We start from the raw sequence: 15,427 nt of genomic DNA on the forward strand, positions 1-15,427 counted from the left end.
ATCAATATTTAGTTGTTGAAAAAAATAGATACCATTTATAAAATAATATTAAGTTGAAATTAATCACATTTTTACCAAATCGGATCTCTTTTAATATATTTAAATAAATAATGAAAAAAACATTTATTATTCTTTTCATCTGTTAAATTCTCTAAATGATTTCAAAGCTGTTTTTTTTTCTTAAACTTTTAGCAAGATTGATGAAAATTTTCTGATTTAACATAATTTAAAACTTAGAAATTGTCTAGGAATTCAAAATTTTTATTTTTTAAGATTTCATAATAAAATGATTTCTTTGTATCAAAAAAATCTGTAATATTTTTAAAATGGAGATTTTTAATTCATAAATAAAAAGGTGTTTTTTTTTATTTTTAGAAAATCACAGAAGTAGAAGAGGAAAATGAAAAACTAAAAGAAAGATTATCCAAACTTGAAACTCAGGTGAACTGCTTTTTCTTACACTGCGTGTTTGTGTATGTTTATTGTGTAGGTCATGAATTGAATAAATAAATTGAATTTGAATGAATATTATCACGATTCACAGTGTTCAGTGCTTCATTTAAACACTAACATTACTGCCAATCATGTGATCTCAATCAGTATTATAACAAAAGGGTTTTCCTTAAAAATAAGTCTGAATTTTTAGACAAATATCAATATTGTATTTTATGAAGTTAAATGAATGATAGCTGCTTTCTCTTCCAACTGAGAATCACCTCTAACTGAATGCAAAACAAAGGTTAGTCTACTTAAGTTCCTGACCATACCTAGAGCCTGTCTGATACAAACAATTCCCTCTATTTGTTTTTGATCAAATATATATAAATATTGCTGTCATTTGAGATAGGCAAAACCTAACAAAACCACTAGACATAAAAATTTATTGACCAGGATGCCTCTTAATCTAGAATGAATATTAATTCTGTAATATTTTAAGTGAGCTAATCTCCCAGCATGAATCCCTGTTTTAAAGAGGCAGTCATTTTTTCAATTAGAGAAACCAAATTTTGGTTGATCAAACAGTGAGTCAGATAGTTTATCACAGGCACGTCATCTGCAACTTCACTAATTATGCATCATTAGTGCATATTTATATCATTAATAAAAATCAGTAAATCTGTAGCTTTTTGATTCCATTGAATCCTGATCAGAAAATTTCAACTTTAATATTAAATGCAATAAAAGGCAAATTATTAAGTGCATTAATAAGGAAGATTATGTTAATAAGTAATATTCATCATGAAAATACATGTTTTTCTTTTGTTTCTTTCCTAAACTATAAATTTATGTACAAACAAAATTTACCAAAACATTTCTTTTACATTTATTTTAATTGCTTTGATGCATTTTTGTTTTCTTTTCATATTGTTATGCTTTTATAGAAGATGTCCACTTGTTCAGTTGTAACCTATGAAATTGTAGGTCATTTCATTGCATTTTCAAAAGACATTTTTCAAACAAAAACTGAAATATTAATGATTGACTTTGTAGATTTGTTAGGAAGAAGATAAAAGATATGCAAACAATTCTTCACTTGGAAAAGATATTTTTGAATATGATTTGTTGATTGTTGTTTTTGGTTTGAAAGTTTATTGAGTGTGCTCTCGAATTTTGGAAAAAAACAATTGATGCAATATTTTTGATAGAGTGTGAGGGTATGGTTAAAAGAAAATTGGAAGGTTCTATTTATACACTGGTGATAGAAACTGACCAATCGAATGGAGCCACACTCTGCTAGCAACCAATCAGAAACCAGAAGCACTCCATAAAAATACTGCATGTTTTTGAATTCTCCCCATATTGTTTCATCCTCACTCAAGAAGTAACTATTTTTCGTCTTATGATTTATACAGATTAAATATAAAATTAAACATGGCTTTCAATTAAAAAACAGCCTTTTTTCTTTCTGGACATGGCTTACAAAATTAAATTATTTAGCTAGTTTGTCTTTTCTTTTTGTTTTCAGTCTATCAAACTTCTTGAAGAAAAAGACCATCTTTCACAAGAAATTGGTGCCATGCAAAAATATGTTAGCAATTTGAATAATGAACCGCAGGTAAAAAGAATTTATTTTTGTCTCATCGGGGAAAGTAGGGGAATAAATGATTGTGATAACTTTTAGAAGGCAGTTATACAGAATATTTTATTGTACTGTATATATACCAGACTTCACTGTCATTAGAAGAGAGAGAGAGAGAGAGAGAGAGAGAGAGAGAGAGAGAGAGATTAATATCCTCTTGCCCCTCCTTTGCTTTCCACAACATTCACTGTGACAATTAGATTGTCTCACTCTCTGTTCTGTTTGTAAAAATTACCTTCTTTTATATAAATAATCAACTTTCTAGCTTATTTAAAAATGGAAATACAAAAATGCTTTACTTATTAGTCATATTCTGAAACATTCAGAGAGAGAACTTGAATGCCTACTAAATAGTGTCCTCAAGTCAAGAGGTTTGTCAGGACAACCTGGTATAAAGATACTTTTCTCTACAACTAAACCCTAATCAAATATTCAAAATCGCAGCCCGAATAAGATCTCAATATGACTAACTCACACTGGCTTGTGCAAAGAATAGTGCACTTTCTCCAAGTGATGTCACTTGAAGTAACAACATGAAGCTGGATACTCCACCAGACTAGATGAATTCTTCTCTTGTAAAACCATTAGATCTTGTGACATAAGCAAAGGGGAAGTAACTCAGTTGAATCACCATGGATAGCAGACAGAATTTATTAAAAAAACAAAAATAAACGTATTACATAATTTGTGAATTTTTAAAAAATAATTTTTTTAACTGTTTGAATTTTTAATGTTTTTTTTATAAAAATAATTGATTGAATTTTGCCATTAGATTTCCAAGAAATTGAAAACTTTACCTCTCTTGTTAACTCTCCAATTTGAATTGAAAGATTTTGAAACCAAATTGCTAGATTATACAGATGTCTTTTTTCATAAATAATTAATTTTCTACCTTATCGTTTTCCATGATTTTTGCATAATTTTTTCATACTATTTGTGACATGACAATTACGTAGATACCATTTGTTTTACTTGAAATTCAATATTTTTTCGTTATTTAAATATCGAAGCACGGTCGATTGGGAAGAGGGAAATAATATTCTCTACTTCTTTACTAACTCAGTGTTTAAGAGGTAAAGGAAAACTTTAATGGAATATTTGAATATCTATGTATTTCATATAAAGATCAAGTGTTAGCCCCAGGAATGGAGGCCTTTTGATTTTTGAAAACTTTAAATGAAGTAAAATGAAACAAAAAAGTCTCTTTTTTACTCTCAATAGCATTCAACCTCCAATGACATCTACCCTTTAATTCTATGCAAGTGTCATAAAAGACCATGCTATGATGTAACAGGAAGATTTTAAAGTTCCCTAAAAAAAAAAAAAACAAGTAGCTGCAATGGAAACAGAAATTGCTAACAAATTAACTTTTTTAATCATTTTTATAAAAATATTTTTTCCATTCAAGATTTATTTAAAAAAAAAAAAAAAATGTCTTTAAGATGTGTGAAAAAATTTAGAATATTTTGAACAGATAAAAACATTCTTTCAGTTAATTAAAATGTATAATTCGTTAAAAAAATTCTATCAAAAATAAAATTATTTTGAATAAATTATTTGATAAAACTTAGTGTTATTGAGATTATTTGGATTACTCTTCTTATTTTGCATGTTATTTTAACAATGTTTCAGCTAATGAAACCTGACCTTTAGGAGTGTCTTGTTAAACTTGAAAATCTGTATGTTGACCTGATCTCTTTATTTAATCCACGGAGGGTAGTTTACTCTTGTTTCATTGGTTATGACTGAGGAGCATTAAGTAATTCGTAGTCATATTTTTTATTTTATGGAAGTCACTTCAGACAAGGCCTGAAGCCACTGTATGTAAGTAGCTAAAAGGAATGAAAGATGCTTAACACAAAACTGGGAGATGACTATTAATCTTAGTCTTGAAAATACCAAAACTGTAAGTAGGAAGAAAACAGCCTACAGGAAGAGAATTCAACAAGCATGCATTCTTGGAAAGAAGTTATGGTAATAAGAACATGTCTTATGATGAGATGCCTGAATAGAGAATTGGTGAAGACACAAGATGGAACAAAGGAAGCAAGGACTAAATCTGACAATTCTGTGAGAAAGAAGGTGCAGAGAAGAAGAAAGTGTGCAGCCAACCAAATTATAGATACACTTCTGAATCTTATCGAGAACCCTCAAATGTGACAGATTCACCAGCCCAATTATGACAGCAGTACTCCATACAAGATTTATAGATAGAGAATAGCCTCAGATGTGAGATATTGTTTGCAGTGATGATGAGAACAGACCTTATGAGAAGCAGAAAGAGCAATGGATCTAATGTATGAACTCCAAGAAAGATTTCAAGACCAAGAAGTTTCAGAGTTAACTTCTCCAGAACAGAACCAATTATGAGAATCTCTGGAAAAAAAGAGACACATTTACAATTGAAAGACACGAAATATGCTTTAACAGAATTAAACGAAACAATTACCCCAATCCACAACCGAACACGTCAACTTCCAGATCGGTTGCATATTTCAACTGATTCTTAGTATTGCCCCTGCTGAGGATTGAACCTTTAACTTCCAGAAAACTGTTACTTAGAACTGATTATTATTTAGCACTTTATTTGTTGTGCCAGAATACAATTACAAATTACTTAAGACTTCTACCCAATTATGATTGATGGAATGAGAGAAAGCTAACCTTATGAATTAAATAAAGTGTTTCATTCAAAATTCCAAGTTCAACGAAGCACAAATTTTGAATTCCAGTCAGTTGGCTATCATCTCCGTCCTGATCTGAACTACATTAATTCTTTGCTGATCTTATGTTGCCACCTTTGTTGTAGAGAATTACTCAACACTCGAGATCGTGACTGCATTGATTCTTTGCCGATTTGATTTACTACCGCCATCTTTGTTCAACATAATGGCTCAACACTCAACAGGTTGAAAAAGAGTTTTAAAAAAGAAGAATTTACACTCTAAGATACAATATTTTTGACATGATTTCAATAATTGCACGAAAATCAAAAAATTAAACGAAAAGCAAAAAAAACAAAAAAACAAAATAAAAACACACAAATCACAAGGCAAAAAAAAGTGTGTGTGTGTATCATAGGCTAGGCTATACTGCCTTGGTGCTCTTTCCCTGCCTCCTCCTCCTCCTACTAGCTCACAATCCTTAGTTGCTCATCCCTATCTTCATGATAAGTTGGTTACAATTTTATTTTTTATTTTGTATTCATCCTTTCTGTTATATTAAGACTTAAATATTAAGCATTTAGTAAGTTCATTCAATGTTTTTAATTGTGTATAATATTGCTCCTTTTTAGTTACCATATTGTGTGTGTGTATGGTACTTTTACTTCTCTCTCTTCCCCATCCTTGCACACATTCCATACGCTAGCACTCACCTAAGCAGTGAATACAACTCTATTTTATTTTTATTGATTTTATTAACATTTATTATTATATATCAATTTTCATGTCTACTTTTTTATTGTTATTATGTATCAATTTTCATGTCTATTTTTTATTATTATTATATATCAATTTTCATGTCTACTTTTTTATTGTTATTATTAACATTTATTATTATACATTAATTTTCATGTTTATTTTTATTATTATTATATATCAATTTTCATGTACTGTCATATATTTATCTTTCTCTAGTGATTGTCGAGCATAATTTGAGCTTGTTTTGTGTAAATTTCTTGCTCTTGAGACGGATTAATTCTGTTTCTTTTAATTATTTTGAGATACGATTTTTTCATTAAATTTGTATCTAAAGGTATTACTGTAACTTGAAAATGGGTGATGTCATTAAAATTGAATGGTAGCTATGATAACTTTTGAAAAATAAAGATGATTTTGTAACATCATCTATTTGGAAGTAAATATATACATTTCTTGATAATATTTAGAGACCTGTCATGGCCAAGAGTGAAATAAATGATGTTTCTTGTGATCTTGACTGTAGCAAGAATGGTAATATAGACAATGTGACAGAATAAATTTATGCTGAATTTTTTTTTTTTTATCAGGATCTGATATTATTTTTCAAGCATCAACTTTTAGGATGTGTATGATAATGCCATAAAGAATGAATGGTAGCTTTATAATGTACTCCATTTTGAAGTAAATATATATTTCTTGATGAATTTTTTTTTATTCGCTATTTCCCCTTTTCTATTCCCTCTTTCCTACATCTTTCTCCCCCTATTTCTATTTTAATTTAGATCATTTACCCTCTCCCACTACTCTTATCCTTTTTTATTTACATCATTGACCCTTCCTCCAACCATCTAAAACATTCATGTACAGGTGAACTGCATAATCCTCAGTGTTTTAGTAATATAGAGATATTTTGTCTACATTACCCAATTACAATAGAAAAAAAAAATAAATGACGTTTTTGGAGCCGTTATTTTTTAACCAAGATAGAGAGAAGAGAAGCTGTGAGGAGAATCCAAAAGACTGTAAAAGAACAAAGAAAAAATTTATGCAACCAAGCACACACACACATGCAAACGTACACACAAGATTTTATATTTGTGTAGCAATCTATCTACAAAACAATGTCGAACTAACAATCAAATCTGGTTATTGTTTACAACCATTAATAAGCAAAAAACTAGTAAAACTAAAAAGATAATAATTGTATATGTTTTCTTTTGTCTCTTGTGTGAACTAGTAACAAAACCAACATTTAGCTTTTGAAATTACTATAAAAGTATTTGAGGAACTACAACAGCAACAACTGCTAATAAAATGAGCATAACAAATGAAATAGCACTGGATGAAAGATGCAAACAATTTAGCTAGTCACCCTCCTCCCCCTCCTCAAGAAAGATAAGGGGCTGTGATATTGCACTCTTCTTCTGAATGACATGTTATGTTACATTAAGTAATTTGTTTACAATTGCCCTATTATGATGTAGAAGTCTGATTCATGAAAATATGACTGAGATGATTAGAGACATTTCCCTGTTTTAATGATCAAATTGTTACAGATATAAATTTATTAAGAGATGTATGAGTGACCTCCTTTTTGTCTCATTAGGAGTAGAGGAGTGAATGATGATGATGATTTTTAGAAGACAGTTGTACAAAAATATTTATCGTACTGATTATGTATCAAACTTCACTGTCATGGAAAGAAAGAGAGAGAGAGAGAGAGAGGGAGGGAGGTTAAGATTAATAAATTTTATTGGGATTATTTATAGAAAGCTTTTAAAACTTGAAATTGTGTAATTCTTTTTCTATAACTCGTGAAATTATTAGGTGATTAGAGTTGATTTTGATTAAATAATAAAATACCAGTGCAGAACATTTCTTTGATTATGCAAAAATGATTACAACTTTGAATAAAGAATCATCGCTTATTTTAGTCTTGTTTTTAGTAAAATAAATTCCAATATTATAGGAAGCTGCAAAAGGAAGATGAACAGTTCTAGGAGGATGAGCTGATGAAATTGCTGATAAAATGACAAACAGAAAACTTTGTTTGTACACACATGCAATAAAACTTCATTTGAACTTCATTTCATCAACCACCTTCACAAATAAAATTGTGTGGTCAATTCTTGTTCTTCCATGTTTCTCAAAACTATGTGACTTACACATTTTTATTTTCTATTACTTATTTAGTTTTTTTGTCCCCACCCCACCTCAATAAAAGTAGGGTGGACCTGTAAATTCACCCTTGTCCGTTCGGTTGTTCATCTGTCCGCACTTTTCTCAGTAACTACGTCTTGAAATCTTTTGAAATTTTGCACAAACATTAAACATGATATGAGTAAAAAAGTAAATGGACGGATTTTTTGGGAAAACTCTGGTTACTCCCCTAGGGGTGCCTTTTGGGTTAAAATGGCTAAAATTGACACTTTTGTGCTTATTAAAAAAATTGATGCTTTGGATTTTTATAAAACTTTCTGAAAAGTTGTAACTAACTGATTTCTATATAATTTTGTTTGTCTATACTTCAGGATAACTCTTGAGTGTGCTCTAGCAGCTCTTTTAGGGCTAATAAAACACTCCATTTTTGGGACTATTTTACTATATTTGTCCAAAATTTTCTGTGTATGTCTAGCAGTTTTTCATGGTTCTGAACTCAAATTTAAATATGTTAAGGCCTTGGGGACTTTTGGGGCTAAATGGAGGGGAGGGGCAAATGATAGACTTAGTCATTTCTTTTTTTGCATGACGCAGAACTCAAATTTACATACGTTAAGACCTAAAACTGCACTGTTTGTTCATTTTCACCAGGATTTGACATCCCCTGGGGACTTTTGGGGCTAAAGGCTGAAATTAGTCAAATTTTTTATGCCTCGTTCATTGTGCACTCACGGGGGACCATGCATGCTTCACTTGTTAAATTAAAAATGCAATAGCATGAAGTACCAAAAATAACTTTTTAAAAGATCATATTCCAAAAATAATTTAATTACAAAATTAAATCCACCAGAATGCATTCAGGCTTCTTTGTAAACAAATTAGCCATTTTCATATTTTATTAGTGGTTGAAATAAAAAAGGAATGAATTACATTGTGATCATTCCAAATATGAAAGGAATTTAGAAGAATTTAAACCATTGAACAGAAAGTAATTTCTGGCTTAAAAAAATCTTAGTAAATCTTGATGCATTAACAAAATTTGGAAATTATTTACATCCAATTTTATAAACTGAGATTAAAACAATGTTAGCATACCAAAATTATAGTTTTATAACAGTGTGGTTCAATTAATAATTTAATTATCAACATATCATAATCATTATCGCCCTGTCAGCAACCCCACCAATTCCTTCCCTGCAACCTCATGCAAAGGGTTAAATACCTCTCCAAAACAGAGCCACCGATAGGCCGTGGGTGGAGATTCTTGATGCCTTAGGACGGAATCCTGATGGTTGAGAAATTTGTGGCTTGGATCTCTGATGTGTATATCATATGAGGGAGCTTATACAGAACAATATATATTAATAGACTATCAGGATCTTCAAGAAAGCGAAAGGAAATACTACAGCTCCAAAAAATCTAAAGGACCTGTTTAAAAACACAAACCTAATCAATGTCTTAGACTTCAAAGTTGGACTCATCAGAAAAATTTATTTTTAATTTTTTTTAAAAACAATATAAAATAATTATTCTACCTATAAAATTGCATTTGAGAACTTTATTTGACATGAACTAACATCTAGCTAGTTGATGTGCTGTAAAACAAAGCAAACTGTAATAATTAAATTTAACTTTAAAAATAGTATTTATAAAAAAAAAAAAATGCGAAATGAAAAGACTTCCAGGCAACACTGGATCATTAAAGTTTCTTATAAAATCCCAAAACAATTGAACTTCTACCAAAGAAATTTCTACCAAAGAAAAGAAGAATCATTGTTTTAAACATAGAAAATGCCATAAGTTTAAAAATTGTTGAATTTGGATCTTTTCAGAGTTTCTTTTTATCGACTCTTATTGAGAAATTAATCTTCTTTTTTTTTCTTTCTATTTTGTGTAGATACTAAATTTTCTTATTCTGCTTGTAAGTAAACTTGAGATTCTGTTTGTCAAGTTGCATGAATTCTATGTTGCCATCAAAGACGAATTGATTTTCTTTTGTATAAATTTGAGATTTTTTCTTTTTCTTTCTAGAAATCTAAAACTGACATTGAAGAAATGAAACGTTTGGAAGTGGAAATGCGTCAAGTAAATAACTTTAAACTAATATTATTTGGATTATTCTGATTACTGTTCTCATGCTGGGTGTTATTTTCACAATGTTTCGGCTGATGGATAACCTCTGACCTTCAGATACATTTTGCTGAACTCTGAAATCTGCATAGAATTTATTTAATTCACGGAGGTAGCATACTCTTGTTTAATCAGCCATGACCTAGTAGAAATCTCAAATAATTCACGATTGTATTCATCGTATTGTCTGTACCTTCAACCTCCAGGAGAGTGCCATTTAGAGCTGAATTTTATCTAGTACTTTATCCATTGATAAGTTAACCCTAAACCCCAACAAATATAAAAAATGCCTGGGACAGGCATATTTCCACAAAGAGATGGTAGGAAGTAGCATACTCTATACTAACTAAGAGATATGCTGAGTACGTGATGATTGTGAGCAAAATTTTGATAGCATCCTAGGCTGCTTCTCTCTACATCTGGCGGAAATTGTATAGCTGCTGTGTAAGGAATGACATGTTATATGGCAGTGAATGGTTGGCTGTCATCCAGTTGTCTCTCGCCCAAGTGCAGTGTAGTGACAGATCTATAATTAGATGGATCTGTAATGTGAAATCTGTTCAAACCCAAGACATTAAGCTGGAGAATTTGTTGAGAACTTCGTTTATTTTGTCCTTACATTCCATGAGCGAGGTTTCTGACAAAGGGGAAAAATTGCTGTTTTCTTGTTTGGAATATATACATTTAATGTTGGCTAGTTTCTGACCTTAAAGTAATATTTTTTTAGTTCCTTACATTAAGTGGCTTCATGGAGCAATTTCCATAAAAAATATGCTACAGTTTCCCAGCGTCAAGATTATTATAAGGATGAGTCCTTATACTGGTACGTTTGTGTATGACATTCACCCTCCTAGATAAACTGTTGTAAAAGCATGGATGTCTTGAATCATTGGGAGGTTGGCCAGCCAAGGAAAATCTTAAAGCTAGTGATTTTTATAATTCTGGCTCGCATGATTACTCTATTTAAATACGTCCCTTTTTATTTTTATATATATGTGTTTGACCTCTTGCCTTGAATAATTATTACTCTAAAAATTCAGTTGAATAAAACCTTCTTAAAGTTTTTTATCTTTATTGTTCTACAATCAGATTGGAATTTTGAGACAGGTGATCCACTGAATCAGAGCGAGTTTGTGAAATATCAAAAAACGCCCTACCCTTACATAAGGGAAAAGTGATGTCAAACGAATAGAAGAACTCTGATGGCATTAAAAAAAAAATTGTAATCCTTCTTCAGGAGTATTTTTTGAACTTGGGGAAACATCTAATCAAACTTGGGAATCTTTATTCATATACCTATAAAGTTGATTTTTTTTCTCACTCTGACATTGATATTAAAAGCTTACTTTTTCCATTTAAAAATGAGTAAAACAAACTTCTTGATATACTCAGTCATAAATATGTGAGCAACTACACGAAGGTTAACGAATTTGCATATTTCTTTAAAAAAAAACCAAGCATTATTTATTTATTCCTTTTTTATGGTTTCTTATTAGAAATCTAACAAAATGTAATTCATCTGAGCTAAATTTAAATCATGTAGTTCAGGATTGAAAAATGTCACAATTTTATAATTTTGGTAAAGCAAAAGATTTGCAATCATAAAAAAATTGTTATTTAGTTACGTTTGATTTTTAAAATATGGAAGATTAAAAATTCAACATTGTGTCTCTACCTGACTTGTCAGTTATTAATTTTCAATTCAAATTGCTTTTTTTTTTTTTTTAGAAAAAACTTGTTGATTTACAATCATTTTGTTACTATTTTAGAGTTTCTGGTAAAGTCAAGCCTTCAGAAATTAGAAATCAACTTTGTAAATATAACAAAAAATAATTTCTTTGTAGGGTAGTCTGCAATCTGATGATTCCTGTGTCTAGAAAATTCTGTGCTATGTTCATATTTTTGTTATTTAACTGATATTTTGTGTCCAAACACCCAAGTTTTTTTTCAGTATTATAAATATTTTTGCCCCTTTTTTATTTTCTGTGCTGCTGTAACTAAATTTTAGTGTATTTTGTGTCGTTTGTTTAATGCTTTGGATGCGTTTGTTTGTTAAAAAAAATGATGAAATGTCAAATTCTGTTTCTTAGTGTTGCTAAAATGTACCTTAAGTTTTCTGTGGACCTGTTAAGATTATGATAATCTCTTAATTCTGAACATAATTTCATTGAAGTAATGTTCTCAAATCTGCTGCTGATGACCTATTGCATGGGTAGATTGAGATGATGTGTATATCTAGTTCATTATCATCTTTCAAAATGGTTTGTGTTCTATTTGTTTTTTAAGAAACAAATTAAATGGATATTTGTTCATTGTTTTATTTTTCAGACCCAAATAACATCTGACAATTTTCAGATGATGGAGTCAGATCTGTCTCGTACAAAACTGGAGCTGCTTAAAGTTAATGAAATGTTATCTATGGCTGAAATGGTAAGATTACCTCACATCCTGTGTGCGACCAGATTCGTTTCTCCCAATATCAAAATCAGCAAATATTTGCATAATTTCTTTATTTAGTTTGACATGCAATAATACACATTTTTTTTATTTCGTTGATGAGATTAATCAACTTTCTCTCTCTCTCACAAAGCCAGCCGCCATGCATCTGGACACATACAGTTTCCTTCCGCAATTTATTTGGAACAATATGTATTGTCCAATAAAAAAAATTCATTTCAGTTGTTTCAAACTTAAAAATGTTTTCTTTCTGATTTGCAATAATTCATTGGATGATAAAATCATTGACATTTGAATCTGCAGAGATGTTTTCAAACTGAACTGAGAATAAAACTTAAAATCATAAAATTTTGGTAGGAAATGGCTTAAAACATTGTTTTTTTTAGTTTCCTTTTTTTTTTTTACTTATTTAAAATAACTAAGACAAAATGATAATTAAAATAAGAATTTTGAGAACTCGTCTTTTCTAACTAAATATTGAAAATTATTTTTATTAAAAAAAAAAAAAAAATAGAAATCTTTACAATTAAAATTTTGTTTAAATCATACTGTTTAAAGGAAACACAATCCAGGAATTTAAGATGGACATTCTTTATATTCACAAATTCTTAAAATTTCAAGTCTGAATATGTTCTATTACATTGTTTTGAGTTTAAAAATAATTACTCTTGTATTTTATGTTAATTTCTTACCATTATCTTTTCATTTAGGAATTAGAAAAGAAAGTTTCACATACAACACCTTTCAAAAATCTCAAGTTAATGTTACAGAAAAAGAATGAACAATTGAAAGAACTTCGACAAACACTTTCAAAGTGAGTTTTACCTTTTTTTTTCAAACTGCTTCATGTTTGACCAGAATTTATTAGGTTGGTACGAAAATAATGTTTTTTGACATGAAGTTGAACGTCAAAAAACGACATTTTTTTGCACTAACCGATATTTTCAGTATTTATGTAGATTTTAAGAAGTTTGGACTAGATATAAAAATTAAGTTTCTCAAATCAAAAATATCTCACAATGTCGATCACTTTTTCTTTCTTTGCTGAATTTTTTCCAAAGATCACTTTTTTCTTTTCACTTGACCATGTTTTCATAAAATTGAAATTATTAAAAACTATTTTTTCTTTTGCAGATATGAAGAAACTTGTGATGAATAAGGACATTTTGCAGCATTTTTGTTTTGCCTCTTGCATTCATTCCAGTTTTAATCAAAGCACAAGTTTGGAAAAAGATTATTTGAAAATCCGTCCAGAAATAAAATAAAACAATGTTGCTATGGCTTTTGTTTTGGTCAAGACTTGTAGCAATTTTATTTTTTAGAAATTTAAAATTTATTTTCTGAATATTTTTATTAACTGTTCATCCTAACTAGGTACAAGGTTATGTACATTTTGTAAAATTAGAAATTATTTATAAATTGACTTATGTTGATTTTTCAGCCAATAAAAATGTTTAAATTATAAGATATCTTAGTTAATAAATCTGGAAAAAAAGATGCTTTCTTGAATGGTAACTATTAAGTAGTTAACGAATGACAAGAAAGCATGAAGTTCAATTTGTTTTTCTTTTAAATGAAAACTATTCACAATTTTGATTTTTATGCCAATTTATTTCCAAATTGATTGCATAGCATAGGATTATGTGCAACTCTCAGTGATGTGCATAAAAATTTGCCAAAAACCTGTTTTTTAAAATTAAAATCAATGTATAATATAACGTTTGAGCATGTAATTAAAAAGAATGTTGGATACATGAGGATTTTTTCACATTTTGAATGTTTGCAAACTTTTTATGAAATAATTTGTTCGATTTAATAATGTTAGGAAATGCTTTATTTCTTGTAATGTGTTAATATTTTTTATTACTGGATGATGTAAAGATAAATAGTTAAATTCATTAATCAGCAAAAATTATTTTATAAATAACTAGCAGTTCAGCCCAGCTTTGCTCGGGCCCTATGTAATGTTCATAACTTTATGTGCATATATATATATATATATATATATATAGATATATTAAAAAGTTTGACTCATGTTCAGGTAACCTACCTCTAAAATTTCAAGTGTTTAAACCCAAAATTGGCGGAGGAGTTTGGTAGAGTCTGCAAAGGTCAACTCTTTCAACTTTGACCTCTTGGCAGCCAAATTTTCGCCCCAAAACTGATTAAAATGCTTGCTGCATGTCTGAATACCCTTTATGTAAAATTTCACATGTTTAAAACCAAAATTGGCTGAATAGTTTCCTAGAAACTGCAAAGGTCAGATCTTTTGAACTTTGACCGCTTGGTAGCCAAATTTTCGGCCAAAAACCGATTAAAAAGCTTGCCCTATGTCTGAATACACTTTATCTAAATTTTCAAATGTTTAGACTAAAAATTGGCTGATGGCCCTGTCGGTGAGGCATTAGAATACGCCGACTGCCCCCTTGTAGAGGGTAAAAGTCCCTCAATGGGAGTCCTGGATATGACCTTAAACTATATCCGATGGTGAGGCCCCAGCTTGCGGGCTCTGGGGAGTGTGGAGCCACCCTTTAATTGCCATTGCTCCCAGGTACACTCTGACCCGGAGTGGTAGTACCTGTTAGGGTCCCAATTATGGGTTAAATAGAAACTAGTTTGCAAAAAACAAATATATTCTATTAAAATTTTTTTTTCAAAATCACCGGATTCGGCATTAAATAATCTGAAAAGGGTCGATATGCTGTAAAACAAAAACAACAAACCAACCATAAAAATTGGTTGAGAGGTCAAATTTATTTTTTAATTTTGACCCCTTAACATTTATTGTTTTGGGCTCAAATCAAGTTAAAAAGTTTGATCCATGTCCAAGGAACCTAGATCTAAAATTTCCAGTGTTTAGACCCAAAAAAAGGAGTTTGGTAGAGTTTTCAAAGTTTTCATTGAACTTTGACCTCTTGACAGCCAAATTTCTGTCCGAAAACTGATTAAAAAGATTTTCTCAAATCTCAATATCTCTTATGTCAAATCTCAAGTATGTAGACTCAAAATTGACAGTAATTTGCTAGGGAAATGTAGGCACACAGACAATTTCACTTTTATAGATATATAGATTTTTTTGAATATCAGAAATATCTCAGCCTGAAAATGCAATGTACTTTTTTCTTAATAATTTTTAAAGAAAAACACATTACAAATATTTTCTATAATGAATGTGTTA

At 29.9% G+C, this 15,427-nt stretch overlaps 1 protein-coding gene across 1 annotated transcript in view; it reads left to right on the forward strand.

The window, feature by feature from the left end:
• The window catches only part of LOC145259673 (leucine zipper transcription factor-like protein 1), a 46,277-nt gene extending 32,754 nt beyond the window's left edge, over positions 1-13,523 (forward strand). Inside the window, exons 5-10 of the mRNA XM_080117334.1 lie at positions 376-441; positions 1,967-2,056; positions 9,694-9,747; positions 12,121-12,222; positions 12,960-13,063; positions 13,384-13,523. Of these exons, the coding sequence (XP_079973460.1) occupies positions 376-441; positions 1,967-2,056; positions 9,694-9,747; positions 12,121-12,222; positions 12,960-13,063; positions 13,384-13,408 (441 nt within the window). The 3' untranslated portion in view covers positions 13,409-13,523. The remainder of the gene's footprint in view (positions 1-375; positions 442-1,966; positions 2,057-9,693; positions 9,748-12,120; positions 12,223-12,959; positions 13,064-13,383) is intronic.
• Positions 13,524-15,427: the final 1,904 nt, after the last annotated feature.

Source organism: Euprymna scolopes, chromosome 35 (assembly GCF_053919585.1).
Source record: "Euprymna scolopes isolate OS-2025 chromosome 35, ASM5391958v1, whole genome shotgun sequence".
Classification (NCBI taxonomy): domain Eukaryota; kingdom Metazoa; phylum Mollusca; class Cephalopoda; order Sepiida; family Sepiolidae; genus Euprymna; species Euprymna scolopes.